Source organism: Cynara cardunculus, assembly GCF_001531365.2.
Source record: "Cynara cardunculus var. scolymus isolate 2C chromosome LG 15, CcrdV1, whole genome shotgun sequence".
Classification (NCBI taxonomy): Eukaryota; Viridiplantae; Streptophyta; class Magnoliopsida; order Asterales; family Asteraceae; genus Cynara; species Cynara cardunculus.
The window spans coordinates 10,129,523-10,150,794 of record NC_037542.1 but is presented as its reverse complement, the minus strand read 5'-3'; the positions used below and the strand labels follow the sequence as shown (position 1 = coordinate 10,150,794).

The following is a 21,272-nucleotide window of genomic DNA, read 5'->3' as shown; positions in this document are numbered from 1 at the left end:
TCAAATAAAAACTTGCCCCATTTGTGTAAACCGTGTAAACCAATCCCATCCGTTCATTTTCTTGATCAATGGCTAAGATTAGTTTACTTTATTTTAGGAAATTAAAAAATAAAAAATATTAAAAAATTATTTTATTTCAATGATAAGGACAAATTGGTAAACAAAAGTTAACATCAATATAACATTAATTYCATAAACAAAAGTTAACATCAATATAACATTAATTGCATAAACAAAAGTTAACATCAATATAATATTAATTCCATAAACAAAAGTTAACATTAATATAACATCAATGAACCATTTTATAATGAAACCTTTTCACATTAACATTAATTCCATAAAGAACAAAATATAACATGCACCCGTTTCATCATATATTTATTTCATAAAAGAACACAATACATTACGCACCTGTTTCATTTTCATCCTACCAACTAAACGGATCAACTTCAATCACAAAGCAACATGGATCATCATGAACCTAGATGTACATTTAATCACAAAGCAACAAGGATAACCATGAAACTTCAATTACAAAACACCTATTTCATTAACACGTATAATATGCATAGACGGAGCAAATAAACCATTTTACAATGAAACATTTTCACATTGAAACAGTTTCATGACCATTGTTTTTTGAACTTTGTTTATGAAACTATTCATTACAATATTTTCATTAGGAAATARAGAGATTATATTRTTTCGATTTTTCAACTGTTTTGAAACGTTTGATGAAAYYGTTGCATCAATAGTTCATTTTCCTTATTCCACTTATATGAACATGATTCATCATTATGAACCTTTTCATTATGAAACAGTTTCATGAAACCTTTTCATYAAAGTGGATAATATGCCTAGAGTATTAATTTGGACAATATGCCTAGAGTATTAGATCATGAACATACTTCATCATTATGAACCTTTTCATTATGAAACAGTTTCATGAAATTTACCCCATATGAACCTTTTCATTATGAAACAGTTTCATTATGAAACATTTTCATTATGCATTTAATATAATATGCAACCGTATATTCGTAATGAAACCTTTTCATATGAACATTAATATATTATGCTATGGTAATATGAAACCTTTTCATTTTAAAACATTTTCATATGAACATTAATATATTATGCTATGGTAATATGAAACATTTTCATTTTAAAACCTTTTCATATGAAACAGGTTCATAACCGGTAATTTTTGATACAATTAACCTCAAATCATTCATTCATTACATAACAAGATAAAATCTTCATGAATGTTTTCAGCTTCATTGAATAAAAAAAAAAACAAATCAATTTTTAATATTATAAAATATTAAAATCTTTAAATCATTTCATTTATATAATTTCCATTATTAAATTTCCTTATTTAATATTCCTTAATAACTTCCTTATTTATAAAAAAATAATGAAAATGACCAAAGTGACCTTATTGATTAAATTTAATTAAAAAAGAATGGAATTTTCTTATTGGTTGATTTTGGTTTACACGGTTTTTTAGAATGACATGGTTTTCATTTGAACCTGCCCCTATATATATATGGAAGATGACAAGGTTCATTCATTATCATCATTGTTTTAAATTAAGAAAATTAAATAAAATGAGATATTTATTAGATTAAATGGACGTCTAAGATTGTTTGTATGGTTTGTTAGAATCGGATGTTTGTAAATGAAATGTCCCCTATATATATTGTATACACACACACACACACACACATATATATATATATATATATATATATATGTGTGTGTGTGTGTATGTATAGGAGAATCAAACAAGAATGCTAACCATTTAAAAAAATAAAAAACGGAGAATTCACGTGCAAAATCACATGTGATTTTACATTAATGACCAAAGATATGTGTGCAAACGCCTTTTACACTAACATCACGTATAAAATCACATGTGATTCGACCATTTTATTATTCTCTTAAATTGGTATCATTTCCGTTTAGACCCAACTCTCTTTCTGTATAGAGAGGACAAGATTCCCATTACAAATCACCTAAAACTAACAAACCATGCAAACTGTCATCCAAGTGTTAATTAGGGAAATAATTTTTTATAATCATGATTGCTAAAAGGCTAGTTTAGACATTCAGGCTTAAATTGTTTTCTTCCTCCAATTATCACGAAACGGATGTCATGGGATTGAATCAATTTGGATTTTCTTTAAATCTGTTAATTTAAAAAAAAATGATTTTTTTTTATTAATTTGGATATCCAACATGTTATGCGAGTCGACTGATGACCACCTGCTTTGCAGATAGCCCAGAGTCACCGCATTTGAACCTCTGTGGCCACAAGGAGATTTTTATTCCTCCTTGAATTTTGAACCTGAGACCTCATGGTACTTTTTTGTAGCATGTGCTTGTTGCCGAGTTTAGTTTTTTTTGTATTTATTAAAGATGGATTCCGTGATATTAGTAACGAGATATACGTTTTTTATTATGGGGTTCATCGTCCGTGTTGCAGTCAAAGAATAATGAAGGCGACATAGACGTGCTCTATCAGATGAAAAAGGTATATTTTATATTTGTTTCTTTAATTACAGTATTATATTTTATTGGACTTTAATATAAGTATAACTATTTAACAAATTATATAAAATAATTAAAATTTTGTATTAATTTATTATCATAAAATAAATATTTAAAACATTATTATAAATAATGTTATGATTCTGTACGATTTCGTTTGATTTAATTTTCCTTTAAACCCCACACAAAACGACATCGTAGTATTTATAATATTATCTCGAATGTAAAATCAAAATCCGTTGTAGTCTAGTTGGTTAGGATACTCGGCTCTCACCCGAGAGACCCGGGTTCAAGTCCCGGCAACGGAACTCCTTTTTAGGTTTCAATCTAAACCCTAAATCTTGATCTTTACAAATTTTAAACCAAACCCTAACCTTTCCAATTCTCGATTTTTTTGACGATCCTTTCTCGAACCCAATCGTCTAATCGGCGGTCACCTTATTTCTTTCAGGTAGGTATCTCTGCATCTGCATCTGCATCTGCATCTGTGTTCTGTGACTCTGTTTTTTTTATAACTTTGATTCTGATTTATCATCTATGTGGAAATTGGAATGGGAGGTTGATTTATGTGAACAAGTGGGTAGAGGTTACTGACTTTGATTTATGCTATATCGAGTATAGTTGTTTGGATCTTTAATGAGTTCATGTTGAAGGATTTTAGATGTTGGTTTGGGTACCCAATTGTGTAAGCTTCGTTTTCTTCAGTTTCTTGGTTCAATCTTAACTAAAATTGAACCAAAACAAATGAAGACGAATCAAAGAGGTCATTGAAAATTGTTTGAAATGTTTTTCTTCTCATTTAAAATGCATAAAATCACTACAAATATATAGACAAAGAGGGGTCATCAAAGGAAACAAAATTTTCACATATATTTCGTAAATTATCATTTAGCAATCTTAAATAACTTTGACAAATCGAATTGTGATTTGTGAATCATGGTTGCATCCTAATTTGGCGACAGACCATAAAATCACAAAATTTTAAGCTAAAGTGCACCTATTGTAGGTGCCAAAACTCTAATACATGATTAAATATCTTCTTGTAGAAGAACAATGAATAGCAAATTAATTTTTGTGTATTTACACTAGGCTCACCCTTACCTAATATCCTGGTTCTGTTGATTATTGTATGTTATTCACGATTCAGAAATATCTGATAATATTATTATCTGAGTAGTTTTAGATTCTAGTTGTCTGGAGAATCATGAAGACCATGAGCGAGTTTAGATATATTTCTATCTGGGAATAACAGTGTCTCAACAGCAATTCTCACTACAAGGAAAGGATGAGTTGTACTTTTGATTTTTGATGTGATGTTTGGTACTTCTGAAATGAAAACCTACTTTTTGAAGTGAAGGTTAACATCTTTCAGGTTTGGGGGGGAGGGGGGCAGAGGGTGGCAATTTAGGCTGGGATGTGTTTTCGTCTTCCTTGCTCTGTATGGGTTTGACCTTATCTAACAACCTTCAGTATGCTTGCAATGTACCTATTTGTTACTTCTGTTACTTATTTTTCCTGTTCTTTCTTCACCATCTGCTAATCTTAATTAAGGCTGGGAGGTGTTTTGTCTTAACTGACATAAGCAGTCGTTCTGTTATCTGGGTAGAGGTCAGGTGCGCCTACATCTCACCCCCACACACCCTACTTCGACTAGGGTTTAGTAGGTGTGTTTGGTTTAGTTTATCTTTCAGTTTGCAGCACTTGCTATGTTTAGAGTAGTTTCCAGTTCCCTTGTAGAAGATAAGAGTCCATGAGCAGCCTTTTCTAGGTCATCTGGTGTGGGATGAAACTTTAGTTCTCATGTCGGAATGAGGCTAGGTGCTATAAATCTCTTTTTAGAGGTCAGAATCATTGGTCAGAAGGTCTAAAACTTGAACGGAAGATGTTTGGGGGGTGTTTTGCATGGACCTTATGGAATAATTGGGCCAAAAGGCCCCATAAAATGGTATAAAAAATCCATCTATTTATGATTTATGAAGTTAAAAACCCCCTAGTAAAGTTAATGCGTAGTTCACGAGGCATAAATTTTGAATTCCTTCAATGTTTAAAATATTATAAATTATTGAATAGCCATGAGGTGATGAGGGTGATAACATGTTTATAGGTTTACACATCTTTCACCAAAATTAGGACATGGATGGACTTGATATGTTGAGGTACACTTGACAGGTTTGGTTGTAAGCGAAGAAATTCAGAATATTCTTCTTGAATTTGAATGTAGTTTACATAGTCCTTTCAGGCAGTGGCCGTTTAGTCCATGGTCTATTGGATGGTCTGTGCAAGGCCAGAAATTGGAACACATTGATTCYGCTCGTTCCCGTCCTTCGCTTCAGGGCCTGTCCCTCGGTGTGGTCAGTACTCCATACTGTCGGGCAGCGAAGCTTACACTTGTTCACTAATTATGGCGGTTCGCCAGGGCCTCTTTCCTCCTCCCTTTTCTGCCCACTCGTAGGGGTCCAGATCCCACAAAGGGAGAGGGAGTTGATTGAACATCTCAGCCATTGGCGATTTGGCGGGATCTAATATTCAACGGAGTAGGTCCTCTATTTAGGCCCCATAATTTGTAGCAAAATCCTACAAAACAGGAAATTACTAGCTAACCTTTCTATCTTATACATTACATTACTCCTCCAGTCCCAAAATAAGGATAAGTTTCTATGTTAGTTTGTCCAAAAATAAGTGTTCGCTTTCAAAAGTAAGTGCCTACCTTCCAATTTCACCCTTAAGTATGGGATGGAGAAATTAATTAATCCCTCTATTATCAAGGGTAAATTTGTTGTTTAGTTAATTAAAAGGTGTAACAATTACACGTTTCTGAAACTGTGTGCCCTTCCATTGTGAACATTTATTTTGGGACAGAGGAAGTAATTAAGAAATAAATTCTCTTATATTTATTTACAAGGAAACTCACATATCTCAATACTCCCTCTTAAGCTTGGTTGTATATGTTATACAAGCAAAGCTTGGAATTCAGATAATAGAAATTGTTAAGCTTTGGTGATGGTATCCGCAATCTGTAGTCTTGGAGGAACACAACTGAGTTCATTGATCTCAGTGTTGACTAACTTCATTGTCTCTTTAACACAATTACGTAGCAAGGATCCAGAAGATTCCATCAAGTTCGGGAAATTTCGTTGATGAGTAGAACTTGAGAAATAAAACTGATTACAGCCTGCTCATTTTTTTCCAGAATACTGATTAAACAGCAAGGACCATTAATGCGTAGACCTCCGCTTAGGCAGCTCTAAGTGGGAATTTTTTAGAACACTGTTTGGTATTTTGAACTGGGTTTAAAATGTGTATTGTTTTGATGTAAATTATTTGTCTTTGTTTTTCTTTTAATAAACTGGTCTGGCCTTCCATCTAATCCATAATAGATTCCGGCCACAAAATCAGGCATAAGATACTAGATTACCTAGCAGGAAAGATTTTAAATGGGATGACAGTCTCTCATTTTGAAACTGATAAACAAAAAAGGAAGTGAGTTAGACAAAAAAGCAAAGTTTTCGTGTTGTTGATTCCTAAGTTAGAGCTTCTGGAGTTAATATGAATAGTGATAGAGGTTAGGTTTGTGTACATCTTACCCCTCCCAGACCCCACCTCCAGGTGGGATATATTGGGGTCCTTTGGGTTTTGTTCTCCATTTTGTATATCGTGTCCTCGTTTCTCCTTGTCTCACGGCAGATGGGGACTTGCAATCAAATCTTTATTTATTTTCATGTGGTCTTGTGGATCCCATCTCAATTTCTTCTCTTATTCGGTAAATAAGACCCATAATCATATATATTTTTTATTTCTTCTCACTATGTAAATAGGACCTGCAAAATGAAAATGCCAATTTTGACATTGGACCTTGGTTCTTCAAGCATTATGATTGCATGATATATTCATACTCTTGGAACAAGGTCCTACGATTGCCGTTTAACAAGACTGAATGCATTGATTTTCAGGTCCAAAAAACGTTATTGTTATCCCCCATAAGATTAGTTCGTAATCATCGTTATGGAAGATAATGGCGCAACTTCTCTCGTTCTTAAAAATGTCAACGCCAAGCAAAAGCAGGATCAAGATATACTTTCTGCTGAAGATTTAGCCTGGGCAGACTCCTGCCTGATTGAAGATCCCGAAATATCAGAAACTAATATGGATTCTTTAAAAGAAGCTTTACTCGATATTCTTGGGATCCTTGGCCCTTCTGCAAACGAACGCCATGACTCAAATGACGCAACTGACCCTGAGAATTTCCCAGTAGTCATAGAGGAAGGAACCTCAGATACCACAGACACAAATATGGATGAGCATCCAGAAGATGAAATCCCTGATATGTTATCTTCATTAAAGCAACCTTTTCTTCCGAATTATAATGATGAGATGATGAACGTTCAGTATTCTGATTCCGATCATGATGATGATGATGATGATGATGCGGGTTTTGTGATGGAACCGCCATCCGGGGATATTTTTAAGGTCTGGGATTTAGACATCCCAGTTGAAGAAGATGGACTTGTGAAACAATTGAAGGATGCACTTTCTTCAAATGCAGCCACTGGAATCAAGGGTTTGAAAGTGGAATCACTTGATAGTCTTGTCGAGAGCATTGCAGATCTTTCTTTGAAGTAATTAGAGTGTTGGTTGTCAGTTAAAATTAGCAGGAAAGATGGTCATCTATGAGGCACTTGGATATAAATAATAAATGTCACATGGGTAAATTGCATGAAAATGCAAATATGTACAATGATCTTATTCTTATTTTGGATAACGTACTTTTAAAATTTTCATTTTTGGTACTTCAAATTTGACATCTTAAATGTTAAGGTACCTAATTTACATTTGATAATGCATGAAAATACAATGTACTTTGATTTGATTCTTATTTTGTGTAACGTTGTTGGTCTAAATGTTTGAAATATCATATCTAAGATACCAAAATGAATATTTGAAAGAATGTTATACGAAATAAGAATTGGACTTGTGAAGAATTGCATTTTCATGCAATCTGTTGATATATTTTGTTTCGTGTGTAGTATGTTAATATGTTGGTCGATTCTTATCATCACCCTAGTAAGAGTCGTCACTCTCACTTACCGGGTAAGACTCTCCATTCTTATCATCGTTCTTACTGGGTAAGATTCTTGGCTCTTACCATGTTCATCCAGTGAGAAAAATTGCCCAGTAAGTACTTATTAGGTAAGCGTTTAGTAAACGACTCCTAAGTCATGAAATTTATTATAAGTTGTTACATAAAAGGTTTGATTTAAAAATACATTCTTAATGTCGATAGTCGAATATTATTTTTGACTTGGGTTGAGATAATACGATAACAATTAAACACATGAACGGATTAATATCAGATAGAGATGGGCAAATAGGTAACATATACTGATATACAGTCATTGACAGAAGTAGTCGGTTGTGTTGATCCCCTGTTCCCGTTATAACTGGTTATGGCTTCCAAAATGTAGGATTGGTCGTAATTGTTTTAAGGACTTGGGTAATGAGTTAACCGTGATCGGTTAATTACGGAAGCATGATTTATAGGTTGAGATTGAGTTTCTCCCGCAGCAACAGAGTGTTTCACATCACTAGAAATAGGGTGAGGAGATGGAGGAAGATGACATTTTGGGGTGTTCTATGTGACGGATCCATGAACTTTTCTGAGCGAGTGTACTTCTAAGGTCGATTAAATACATGTAAGATCACATTTCAACCCAGGGAAATTTCAACTGTGTCTATTTGATACACTAAAATTTTTACAAATGGAATCATCCTTGACTTATGAACAAAACGCAAGACTACGTCTTACACCTGCCATGTTTTGGGCTGAATTCCACCTTTGCAGGGGACTTTTTCCGGTTTTCTGGTGGATTTCGTGATGGGCAACATATACAACAACAAAATATAATTTTTATCAGTTTCTTAGAGAAACCTGTTCAACGACACCAGATACAAAGGAATAATAATTGATTTTCAAGATTTTTAAAAATAAAAACTAATTCAAAGTACCTATTAAACGTGATTACTTTTATTTCTTTTTCAATTTATTCCAAATAAACATGTGTTGTCATAAAAATGAGACAAAAAAAAACAACTGTAAGAATAATGGATAAAACCGTAAGAAAAAACATTCAAAAAAAATAAAATAAAAGCATTACAATTTATTCCAACCATTACAACGACCTCACATTTCTGTTTAAAATATAAGAGCACTTTTCAAAATTAAGCGGGTGCACAGTTACATCGGGTAAACAAGTTTCATTATGACGGGATGAATTTAAGATTAATGAGTAAATTGGAAGAAAAATATTTAAAAAAATAAAATAAAAGCAAGATTGCGACAATTGTAAATAGAAACTAGCTGTAGTTGATCGGTAGGAATTTTTTTTTATTTTATGGTTAAGGTTTCGAGTTCAATTCTTTTGTTGCATATTTGTTTGCCATTTCTTAGTAACTGAAATTTAAAATATAAAAACCTAGAATTTATCGTCAACAAGATTCAAATCCGTGACCTTAAAAATGCAAGTAGCAACCACAAGAATGGTGCCTGATTGGCTTGGCTCAAAAGGTCAGAAGTACCAGGAGATCTCAGGTTCAAATACAAGGAGGAATAAAAATCCCCTTATGGCCACGGATGTTCAAATGGCGGTGACTTCGGGCTATCTGCAAAGCAGGTGGTCGTCCTGAGATTAGTCGGCTCGCATAGCGGTTTGGATATCCAGGTTAATCAACAACAAAAATATGCAAGTAGCACACCAACCATTCCAAACAACCTTACACTCTTGTTTTAAGTTTTGGTTGAAACATATAAGATCACACTTCAAAATTAAGCGAGTGCACATATACAACTGATGAAAAATTCCCATCACGACAGTACAATCGAGCAGGGGCCCGTGCACCCCCTACTTTGTGAGTTGATGGCAGAAATTTGGAAGTCATCAATCTGGTTGCACCTCAACTTTAGAATCTCACTATGATTAATTGCTCAACCAAGACCCCGCCCGATTTCATCGCCAGGACTTTCAACCTTGTCCTACAGAGGTTATCGTCCTCCACAATTTTCTAAAGAGGGTTTCATTCTCTTAACAAAGCGTCCATAAAACAACACCGACTCTCATCAACCCATCCACCAAAAGCATAGTCTTTGACTCTTTGTAGCAATCACTACTGTCAGCACAAAGAATGCCGACGAAACTAGGCACATCACCACAGTCGGGGGAACCCCGGTGGCACCCTATAGGGTCGTTTCAGTGTGAAAACATACAAATCATGCAAACTCCAACAACATCGCTAAGTGGTAGCCCACATCTTTAATTTTATAAGAAACTCACAAATATAGTTTTTTTTTATCCATATGATACTGGTTGTCATATTTTATGATACTGGTTGTCATATTTTATGTCAACAACTAGCGAATGAATGAATAATATATTTTTATAATGATCAAGGCAAAACAACAAGGATTGTGACTTATATTCCTCTATGCTTACAAATCAGATATATTGTGAGTCCGTTCAAATAAGAAGACTTCCTTATTATTTTATTTCTTTTCCACAAACAATTAATTGCTTTTATTCTAAATTAAATAGAAATAATTTTATTTTCAGTAGTTTCGAGAATAAGTGTTATATTCATTTAGGGGTTGTTTACCGAACTCTTACCCGGTAAGCGCTTGTCGGTAAAATTTAACACTAACATTTACTTATCGGGTAAGATTTTAGTCCACCAAAACAATATTATATGCAACAATTTACTCGGTAAGCTCTTACCGTGGTAAGAGTCATCACCCTCACTTACAGGGTAAGACTTTTGATCATTGTCTCGCTCTTACCCGGTAAGATTCTTGATCCTTACCATATTCATCGTGTAAGGTAATGTGACTTGGTGTTCACTTACCCGAGTAAGCGTTTGGTAAACGACCCATTAGTTACATAATTTCATTACAATTATATATATTATTATTAGTTACATAATTTCATTACAATTATATATATTACTTAAACACAATGTTAAATTCATCACCTTCCCATGAGTTCACCAATTCAAGAATAATCTTTTTTTTAAGTATATAATATTTATATACGGCAAATGCAACAAATAAACTTATACACCCTCTTCACTTATGGCGATGTTTGAACCCCTGACCTCCTAGAAGGCCAAGGGCTACGATACCGCTAGGCCAAAGGCCCTTTAGTAATTCAAGAATAATCTTGGTTTACAAGTAATGACACTTTAAAAAAAAAATACTCATTTTCATGAAATGCCTCCAAATATGTAAAATGAATTAACGAGAGAGGGAGAAACAGATATGGTCGAAACAACATTACTCCTATGCAATGCGCATCCAATGTGACCCTGAGTTGCGCACGTGTGTTGGAGTTCACTCCCCCCCCTCCAAATTTCCAAAGTTTCTGCCTATAGTCCCCGAGCACGAAGACATTTTCAGGGGCGTGAAACTTTCAAAATTTCCAGGTTTTTCATCGTTAAATTTTTTTCCAAACACCAACCACTCAAGATTCAATCTAAGGTTAATTTCTAAGATACTTATTTATTTAAAACCCGAAATATATGTACCAAAATTACCAGGTGTCATGTATGAATGTTCTTAAATTGAAAACGATGAAGGCGAAGATACAGAAGATGGATAAAAAGATCAAAATGCTTCTCATGTGAGAAACACATGATTAATTTAAATGGACACTAAGCTAATAGTGTTAACTCAAGGGACGATTTTGAAATTTATAAAACATGAAATAAGGACCATTGATGTAATTAATGATTTCTAAGAACCAAAACCAACAAATAGTAATAATACAGGGACCAAAGGTGTAATTCACTCTATTATTAAATGGACCGGGCCAACCCTATTATTGGGCTTTTCTTCGCGATGATCGTGATTCGTGAAAGTAAAAAAACTTGAATACGACCGACGTCATCTCTTGCGATTCGATCTGGTCTGCTAAAACACATAGTCGAAGGGTAAATCGTGTGTGTAAGTGTGTGAGGGAGAATCAGTGATGAGCGGAGCAGCGTCGTATCTGGCGAGGAGGGCAGCGCAGAAGGAGAGAGTCAGAATCCTCTACCGGCGTGCCCTCAAAGACACTCTCACTTGGGCTGTTCACCGCCATCTCTTCTACCCCGATGTATTTCTCCGTCAATCTTCTAGGGTTTTATCATTTTAGATTCATTCGATCTCTTATCATTTATATCTTTGATTTGGTTTTATTGCAAATATTTCAGGCCGATGCGCTTCGTGAGAGATTTGATGCTAACAAGAATGTGGTTCGTTTCTCCTTTGACTTTTGTTATACATTAAAAATTTCCCTATTTCTGTCTGCATTAGAGTGAGCGATTGTTGTTTTTATAAAACCCTAAATGCTTAAAAAAGCTACAATATCTGGAATAGTTGCGAGGAGTTGGAGATGAGCACAAAAGATTTGCTTATATGTTTTCATGCTTTGGTGTCGACAAGGGAGTTTGTGTCTTGCTTCCATTTAGAGTCATTGATTAGTGTATGATTTGTTAGGAAATTCTGAATTAGATCCTTTTGCAGCTGGGGGCCTCGGCTTAATGTTTGTAATACACAATTCTATTTGTATAGTTTCCTACAGGGTATTTTGAGCATACTATCCAAGTATCCATGAACATGGTATTTCCTTTTGCACCACATTAGCATAATAATGCGTTTCTTAAAGGTTGAAAGGAACAGTGGGTCTTTCCTGTTCTTGTCACATGACATCTCATCAATTTGTGAAGGCTAGTAGAGGATGCAAGATCTCAATTTATCCATTCTGCATCACATTTTTAGTATGAAAGTGCATAATAGTTAAGAAGTTGATGGATCTAAGTCTAGGAAGGTATGTTAGCTACGTGCCTATGTCCAATTGTAATATAGGTTGTTATAATACTTTTTGTAAGGGATTTACAGCATTGTAAGCCCGAAAGAAATTAGAATTTAGAAGCACACATTACTGAATAATCTCCTGGCCAAACCAGTAATCATTGTGTATCAAACAGAACCTATCGTCTACGAAGATCTTGTTTTTGAGTTGATTTCCATTCAGTTTTCTACCCATTGACCTTGCATCGTGTAACATACCATAACAAACCTGATGTGAGATTGTGGTGCTAGGTCACTGATGATGTTGTTCTGCACCATTTTTGTTGCTTATATTGTGTTTCAAGGATAAATAGCTGATAAAAATCAGTAAGAAAATGTAGGTATTTGTATATATCAGGACCACTTATATATTGGTATGGTTGGAGTATGTTTCATCATTGCTCATGTGGTCGTTCCATGATTGTAATGCTGTCGCTTTGGCATCATGGCAATAGGCATATGCCATGGCAGTTCTCACCTTGAGAAAAAATAGGGGCCCCATATTACCCTGTCCTTCTTTCGGTTGGCACTGAACAACTATTAGTAATCCTATTATTACCAGTGGTTTTGGGCACTTACCATTACCAGAGAGGCAACATTTTCCACCTCATGGCTTTGTAGCAGACTAGCAGGTCTTCTATACCACTCACATTTTGGATGTATAATATGGCCACATGCATGCGGTATGTGTTCGACATGGTTCTCTAGTGTTAGGCCGTGCTTGTTGTTTTGGAATCCCCAACACTGAATGATAAATGGAAAGCAAAAGAAAGGGGTTTAATTGCTAGCATGTTTAAAGAAAAATATGGAATCTGAATAACCAGAAGATAAACGAGGGACTTAAATGCTAACATGTTCTACTCTTGATGTTCAGTTGAGACCCAAATAACAATAGCAAGTGTACAGATTGTGAAGGACATACATGACCTCTGTCTGTGCATTAAGCAACTTTGGTGGGACGTACGGTAAATTGGTAATTGAAGAAATCAAAGCTCATCAAGAGAGGGCCAGATGATAGGGACTGGCTGAATTACAGGAGAAGGATATCATAATTGAAACTTGAAACATGGATTATATAACATGTCTTGCAGTTGAATTATAGCATAATTAATACCTGTACATCTACTATAATAATATGGTCTAGGGAAGGGAAAAAAAGAACTATGAGCATGTCTTTTTGTGGTTTGGCTGTTTCTGGAAGTCGGGATCTGTTTGACTAGTCATATTGTTTTTATCTTTACATTCACCTTCATTACTTTTAGGTGAAAGACCCTCTTCATCATTTTTACTCTTATCAAATTGGTGTGCCCTGCCACTCCAAATCTTTGCTCTCTCCTTGTCATAAATCTTTTGCACCAAAAACGGAAACATATTCCATAGTAGCTTTGGTAGAGAAAAACTGTGGCCGGATTGCAATCATATTTGGAATCTGAGTTGGGAGACATGCCAGGCTTCACAACAAGCTTTGTTGGCTGCCACTCAAGAGACCCTGGCCAAGGTTGTGGAAGCCTTAGTCACATTAAACAATAATAAAGACGTTGCATCTGCCAACTTTTCTGCTCTGGTTCCAGCTGCTGCAGAGACACATATTTCTCATGCTCATTTTTTGTCGGTTTGTGTAAAACTAGAATTGTTTTTCAACGTTGCAATGATCAATCTTGTTTTTCATTGCATAATGTGAATATGGCTTATTAATATACAAGGAAAAGGTTCTATTGCACTGGTTTGTAATGTGTACACAACAAGAGAATGTTTGTTCCTTCTTTGTACAATCCTAAGTGGCATCATGAGTGAATCACTATATCAACATTATATCACATTTATATTGAGCTGGCTTAAGGGAAAGTCTGATTAAACAATTGCACCTCTTGTGCTTCCTAAACTTGTTTACCATCTGATATGCATTGTTTTATCTTGGTGGGTGTCCAGGAAGATATAGATACTATTGATAGAATGATTGCTGATGGCGAGGGGCAGTACAATAAGTGGCGACACCCTGATCCTTACATTGGTAAGTTGCATTAGAATGTAATTTTTTTCTTCTGTATTGAACCTAATTTATATATGGAACAGTATTTGGTAAATACAACGTAACAGATAAAGGATAGAATAAGACCTAGTGTCTATTTGTGCATTTCTGGGAGGGCACAAGTCTCCTTTTCCCCCCTACAAATGTTAATATGCTGAATGTAAGAATTGCCTATTGGCCGACCCATTTTGGTGAATTATAAAGAATGATTTTTGCATCTAATACAGAGATTTGAGGCAGGTAGTTTTATTGTTGTTTTTTCCTTTACGTAATAGAATAGCCTACTTTTGTGTACTCTCTCTATCAGGATGGTTATTCTACCAGAGTTCACTGTATGAGTGAGAAGCTAAGATTTGTGCATTAAAAATCCATCATGAATTATGCTACCCCGTGACACCTCTCTCCCCAGCCGCACTAAAATTCTTGTGAGTCTATCGAGTCTGAACATGCAACAAAGTTGTAAATGATGAATTGCTTGTGTTTTTCTGTTGTGGTTACCACTTTACAATGTTTTTGTGTACCTCCATTAACAGTTCCATGGGCTCCTGGCGGCAGCAAGTTTACTCGCAATCCTACACCACCTTCTGGGGTAATCTTCTACTTCTTTCATTAGCACACCATTCAAACTAGTGTAGGGATTTCATATCCCCTACTCATATGAACCTCCTGTTGGGTAATTATGAATTCGTAAATGCTGAGTGTGAATCTTGTTTTCATAGTGCTTTAGCCTTTAGTTAACCATCATTTATTCTGAAGCTGTAAGTTTCATGTCCCTAGAACGTTTTTTACGTGGAAAAGTGTACAAAAAGGCTTTGTTTATGATGATTAAACTTTTCTAGTGGTGCTGGTTGCTAATATAATGCTAGATCTGTTGTATCTAGAGTGTTACACATATCTAGCCTTTTCCCATCCTTAAAAAATTGCAACTATGAATATGTATGAGTCTGCATATATACTGATTTTTGTTAAGATTCAAGACACAAAACAGAGAGATCTTCTGTATATCAGTTAAAATTGCAGAGGAAACATGTAGTTCTCTTTTTCAGGTTGATTACCAAAATAAAGTGATGTACACAACTTACCGCCCACAAATTTGAGAAACCTAAGATACGTTTGTTGCCCAGTAAAAAAATTATGGTGTTGGATTTTTACATGGTATGCTGGATTGTGCAAATGGAATGCCAACCATGTATATCTACTTAAGATGGTGGATTAAAACGAAGTAAACATGAAACAAATTGATTGGCATCATCAACTTTTAAGTGACTTCAAAGAACCCTAATTCTATCAAATATGCCCAGCTTCCTCTCTAGAAACGAAAAAAATGGTATTTAATTGGTTCAGCATTGTAACATCCAGTCATTGCTAGGTTGTTATCATATCTTGTGAGTTTTCAGTAGTACATAAGAGGACTGGTAACAGCATTGATAAGAAAATATTTAGCAGAAAATGGATACGATCGGAAACTGGCAAAAATCGTTGTTACCATGTACAGGTGGCTTCATAATCAAATGTATATGCCTTTGTGCTTAAGCTCTTCATTTTCTGGTTGATGCAGATTGAGATAGTTTACGATTATGGTCGAGAGGATCAAAGCTGAAAGTAATATGGGCTCCATGGCAATAAATCAAGGTTAGAACCAAACTGATCATGCCATATAAGAACCATTCTCTTGGTACTAAAAACTTTATCTCCAAAAGCAAAATGCTTATATGATTTGTTTCATGAAATTTGTTCATGGAACATGGTGCTACTTGGTTCCTCTGCATAAGCTACCTTACTTTTTGACCACATTGAAAAAGATCGGTTTAGTAAGCCATAAGATAGCTTTTTAAAAAGCTACTTCAGATCGCCTTTCAATAAGCTCGAAGGGTTTTTTTCACTTTTTTTCTAATTAAGCCCCCTTATATTTTAGAATTTTGCAATTTTTCGACATGTTATTTTACATTGTCATCTAGCTTATCAATTTTACATTGTCATCTAGCTTATCAACTAGTTTTTACTGAACAAGACTGGTTTATGAACTAGCTTACTAGGTTAGTTTTTCAAACATAGCCTAATCTCCATAACAATTATGGATATATTCTGAGGCGAAAGATCGTGTGAGAAGAGAAGTTTTAGTGAGAAGCGTAAGAAGAGAGCTGAACCCTTGATCACTTTTATTTTCATGCCCTCCCATGAATTGCACTTTAAAAAGGAATTGATCCGGTGCATCTCAAACACACCCATGAATCACGTTTGATATGGGGATTGTTTTGATGCATCTCATCTTGGTGCATCCAAAAGGTAAAGATCTTTTCTTGCGTTTCTCACCATAACTCAACCTATATATGTATATAATTCTAAATATTTATATGAACCACTATTTTTGGACCTTTATAGCACAGCTTTTACCACCGCAATAACTGCGATTTCAAATTACAATCCAGACTGTGATTTGGTGTTTTGACCACTGTACCCTTTCACGTACAGCCTCTTTTCCTGCTACACTGTACTCAGGGTTCCAAACCTCCAGTGAGTGAACGATTATGTCATCGAGGTTTTCCTGGTCAAGGTAAGGCTTTGAGTTATCCATTTAAGTGCGGAACAAGACCTGAATTAGGATGATATTCATAGATTGGTTACTCTTTGTGTACGTTATGGAGTCTCCACTCCATGTTGAATGCTCTTTCAAATAGCATGAGCGTTGAAAGTCTTCAATTAGACTAGAGCGTTAGATTTTTTTTTTTTTTTTTTACTTCTTTCAAAGGGGAATGAATGGAATGAAGAAAAGAAGAGAGGAGGAAAGTGGTTCACTGGAGTTTGTCTAATAGACAGATAATATTATAAATTTTCCCACACTACCCCCTTATTCTAATAGATTGCTCTTAGTACCTTGTATTACTTCCTGGGCCTTCTATAATATGTGTGAACCTGATTGGGGGACCATCCAAAAATTCCCTTTTCGTTTGCACATTTTGACGCTAAAACAAATTCTTATTTTGTGTAACGTATTTTCTAAACCTTCGTTTTGGTATCTTAGATGTGAAATCTACATTTGAGAATGCAAGAAAATGAAACGTTGTTATTTTATTTTATTTTTAATTTTTTGTTATTTGTTGGCAGGCCAGGTGGGTCGAGTAGGAAGTGTTTTGATACGTCAGCAATGGCGGTACACCTCTTTAATTGAATGTGCTTTTTATAGCATGAGAACCCTCTCCTTTTGTCCATTGACCTTTCCTTTTGATGGAACATTTCTTTTCATGCAAATATGTTTGTTATCGTTATTGCTAATAAACTGATTGTTTCTGTAATTCATGCGTACCTATTTACGTCAAAGTAAGGGATGTTTTTTAGAACTCGAAACACTCTTAGGGGTTGTTTGTTTACCTTTTAATAGTTCAATTAAGAGGCAACATCTGAATCGTTAAGAGGTGAATCTTGTTTGACAAAAAAACAAGTCTGCCTCTTAATGATTCTAAAACCCTCTGAATGATTTTGTATCCTAGATCTCCCTTAACCATTAAGAGCCTTAATTTTATTTTACACTATATTATGAGTCTTTTAATCATTTTGACCATTTGATCATTCTGCATCAAATCATCTAGCAATTGCCAAACAACCTCTTAATACCCCTACATCTTGACACAAGGGGTTGAAGAATCATTTTAAACGGCACCAAGGGGCTCTTTTGGTTCAAATAAGGGAATGAAAACGAGAATGGATTTTCATTCCCAGTTAAAATGAAAATTTGGGTTTATAGGAAATGGGCCGGTTATATTATGTAAAATACTGCATAATATCTAGAATTAATGGTCTTTTTCTAACAGGGTTGGGGACCGGGGTGTTAAAAGAATACAAGCAACATGGCGGTTTTATTTATAACGTTAAAACATGTAAGCTACAATGACCAAATGTGTTAGCTCATTAATAACAATAAACATGTTTGTCTTATTGCATTTATTATCATTGCACTATAAATACAAGTGTATACTATCGTTTACACAATAGAGTTTTGCCTTTCTACACGCTGGAATCCTTTTACAATTCCTTCTAATTCTTGCGTTGTTGGCCTCGAATTGCATATGACAGTGCTCGGAGGGTTTAACCTTCAACTCCGATTTCCCCCTTTTCCCCTCTCCTAAACATCAAAAGCAAAATGGGTTTTAGGTCACAAATATTTATTGAACAATTTGTGAATCTTTACTCTACATGCACTAAATTAAAACACGCAACTAATTTAAACAAGTTTTTGTCTGACAAAGTTTCAATCGAAAACACAAAACATATAGAAGTTGAAAGGTTGGGTAGCTCTTATGGAAATGTTCTTCCAATTCTTGGACTCTCGAACATGGGAAGGGTTTTGATAGTGAATCTATTAACTAAGAGTAAATATTTTGTAAATATTCCGTCAATATATGGTTTGTATAGGTTTCCTATATTTTGCATACCTTGTACTCTATATATTTGAGGTGATGGAATGATCAAAGGCATCAGACTCTTTCCCTAATCTAACATAGTATTAGAGCCTATGCTACAACCTCTGTGATTTCTTCAGCTCCAACAATCTCCCTTTCCCCAATCGATGCTCTGAGCATCGCTGCAGGTATTTATAGCCACATAATATTAAAAATATAGTTATTCATGAAAATAAATTGATTGGACAAGAAAAGTGTTGGAGGGTCCTCAATCCGACCCAACTCTTTGACTTCAACGAACTTATTCGTGCCATTAGGTGCAAATATACTCGTCACTTTTTGTATGGATCAGGGTTCACCTAGACACGTCTTTTTCATTTAACTAGTATTTTAATAAACGTACTTTACAAAATACATGTTTAAGTGATAGAACATCTATGTTGAGAAACATATATTTCAAAAAGATATACTCTTACCTTCAAACTATATATATATATATATATATATATATATCTTTTGAAAGGGGTATCCCAAAAATGTCCATAATACATAAAGATAGTGAAAGAATGACCAACTTCTTTTTTCTTACTTTCATGTATGTATTCTAGTAATTTAAGAGATTACCCCTGTAAATAAAAGGATATCTTGTTAGACTCAATTTGTACTTTAGGAAAATAAGTGTTAATAAAAGCATTTTGCCATATTCCATCTTATCTACCTATCAAGAATCAGAATCCTACAAAACCCAAATCTGGCAAGAGACCAAAGGCTGTCAAAACCACCACCACCACTTCTTGAAATATTCAGGTAACCATGGATGATAGGCCGGGGGACCACAAATAGCTTCAACTCATTGTAGGCGAACCTCCTCTATGGCCTAAAGGGTTTTGACAACGTCTACATTTCAGCCTACATCTCCATCTTTTGAGCTTTAACGGATGTCTATTCTTAGGATGCATGCTAGGCAAACATAAAATGAACGCGTTTTGGCCACTCTTTTCCCTTAAAAGTAGTACCCAAAATTTGACTCTAATATGTTGGGCAGTGGGGTATAGATAATGACATATAGGGAGGGGATTTCTTCACAGCCAACAAACCACCAGAAGGTTATAGAATAAACTTAACTTTACCTAAAGGACATAGCCAATAAGATACCCGACACATAACTCATCACAACCACATGTATGCAAATGGGAATTGGGAATCACAGGTTGCTTTCTGCGTATCAAAATGGCCAACATGCACATGGGATAGCCATTGCATATTAGGATAAGAGGAAGCAAAAGATTCATATACTTGAACAAGATCACAAGGGTACGTTTGTTTGGTAAGCGTATGATTGAACATGAATGAAAATCTGAGGTGAGATAGTGGCGTGAAGAATTGTGTAAGGTTTTAGGTTTTTAATTTGATACGAGTAGTAATTTATCAATAATTCCATCTTAATTATTTGGTGGGACAAAATAAAAATGGATTTTTGTTTCCTATCTCAATGTTCCACAAACGTGGGACAACAAGTTTTTGTTCATTCATGTTACGCACCTCAAGTGAACCAAGAATTTTATGCTAACGGTAAATACAAGTAAACATACCTTTTTCATCTGATTAGAGTCGTGCATGAGGCAAATCGTTCGAATCAAATGTAAAATCTGACCATTTGAGTAGCATTTAACCGAGACTAGCTGAATGCTGATGCATACAATATTAGCTCTGCAAGCAAGAATTCATAAGAACCCGTTGGATGTGATTTAAAAACATGCAACTATAAACAAAAAAATGGCAATCATGTATGACTAAAGAAAGAAGAAACACACAAGTTTTTGAACCAAAGAGATTACCATAGAGAGAATAGACTACAACGTGAAGGAAGAGCCGGGGAATGTTACATAACAAGAGGATTCGGCTAATAACGATTCCCCGGCTCTATCTTTACAAATTTATCAAAAAAAGATCACCTGCTCTCTTTATATCTTGTTCACAGGAAAACAGAGAGCAGAACCAAATTAAAGACAACTACTTATACTTCAACTAAAGAACAAAAAGGAAATAAAGATTGCAGAACAGAACGACCTCAGTGACAAACACCCAAACCAAACCAAAGAAAGATTGGGTTTTCTCAAGCACAGACATAGGACCACTGATCATCCTCACTGGCAACTTCATCAGCTCCGGCAGTGAAATCCTCATCAGAACAGTAATAGTATCCGTTATTGCCATTTGCAGCAGTTAGACAGCAAGAAGACCCTATAGTCAGATAAGGCATGTTGTGGAAAGACTGTGCGATTCCACCAGCGACCGTGGCTCCACCCATATTGTCTTCGTCATGAACATACTCTTCAATCCTGTGCTTAAGGGTCTCAAACATGATCTCTGGCTCATGGTGCATTGAACGGAGAACGTCACTGCAGGATGGGCC

General features: G+C 35.1%; 2 protein-coding genes, 1 long non-coding RNA gene and 1 other non-coding gene across 5 annotated transcripts; 3 read left to right on the top strand and 1 right to left on the bottom strand.

The window, feature by feature from the left end:
- The first annotated feature begins 2,791 nt into the window (after positions 1-2,791).
- TRNAE-CUC lies at positions 2,792-2,864 on the top strand. The gene has a single exon. It is a non-coding gene; the product is annotated as a tRNA-Glu (tRNA).
- Positions 2,865-2,876: 12 nt separating this feature from the next.
- LOC112528346 lies at positions 2,877-7,463 on the top strand. The gene is made up of 2 exons (XM_025139363.1): positions 2,877-3,007; positions 6,507-7,463. The coding sequence occupies exon 2, from the start codon at positions 6,559-6,561 to the stop codon at positions 7,174-7,176; it is 618 nt and encodes a 205-aa protein (XP_024995131.1). The 5' UTR covers positions 2,877-3,007; positions 6,507-6,558; the 3' UTR covers positions 7,177-7,463.
- Positions 7,464-11,466: 4,003 nt separating this feature from the next.
- Positions 11,467-17,799, top strand: LOC112528159 (NADH dehydrogenase [ubiquinone] 1 beta subcomplex subunit 9-like). Of its 2 annotated transcripts, none has more exons than XM_025139108.1 (6): positions 11,467-11,693; positions 11,791-11,832; positions 14,360-14,441; positions 14,993-15,048; positions 16,018-16,091; positions 17,570-17,799. In XM_025139108.1, the coding sequence occupies exons 1-5, from the start codon at positions 11,568-11,570 to the stop codon at positions 16,057-16,059; spliced, it is 348 nt and encodes a 115-aa protein (XP_024994876.1). In that variant the 5' UTR covers positions 11,467-11,567; the 3' UTR covers positions 16,060-16,091; positions 17,570-17,799. The 2 variants fall into 2 exon arrangements, with proteins under 2 accessions (XP_024994876.1, XP_024994875.1); XM_025139107.1 differs by having other exon boundaries at positions 11,470-11,693; positions 17,565-17,799.
- A 570-nt stretch (positions 17,800-18,369) lies between these two features.
- Positions 18,370-21,263, bottom strand: LOC112527834. The gene is made up of 3 exons (XR_003070781.1): positions 20,927-21,263; positions 20,449-20,566; positions 18,370-18,579 (listed from the first exon to the last, which is right to left on the bottom strand). It is a non-coding gene; the product is annotated as an uncharacterized LOC112527834 (long non-coding RNA).
- Between the last annotated feature and the right edge of the window lie 9 nt (positions 21,264-21,272).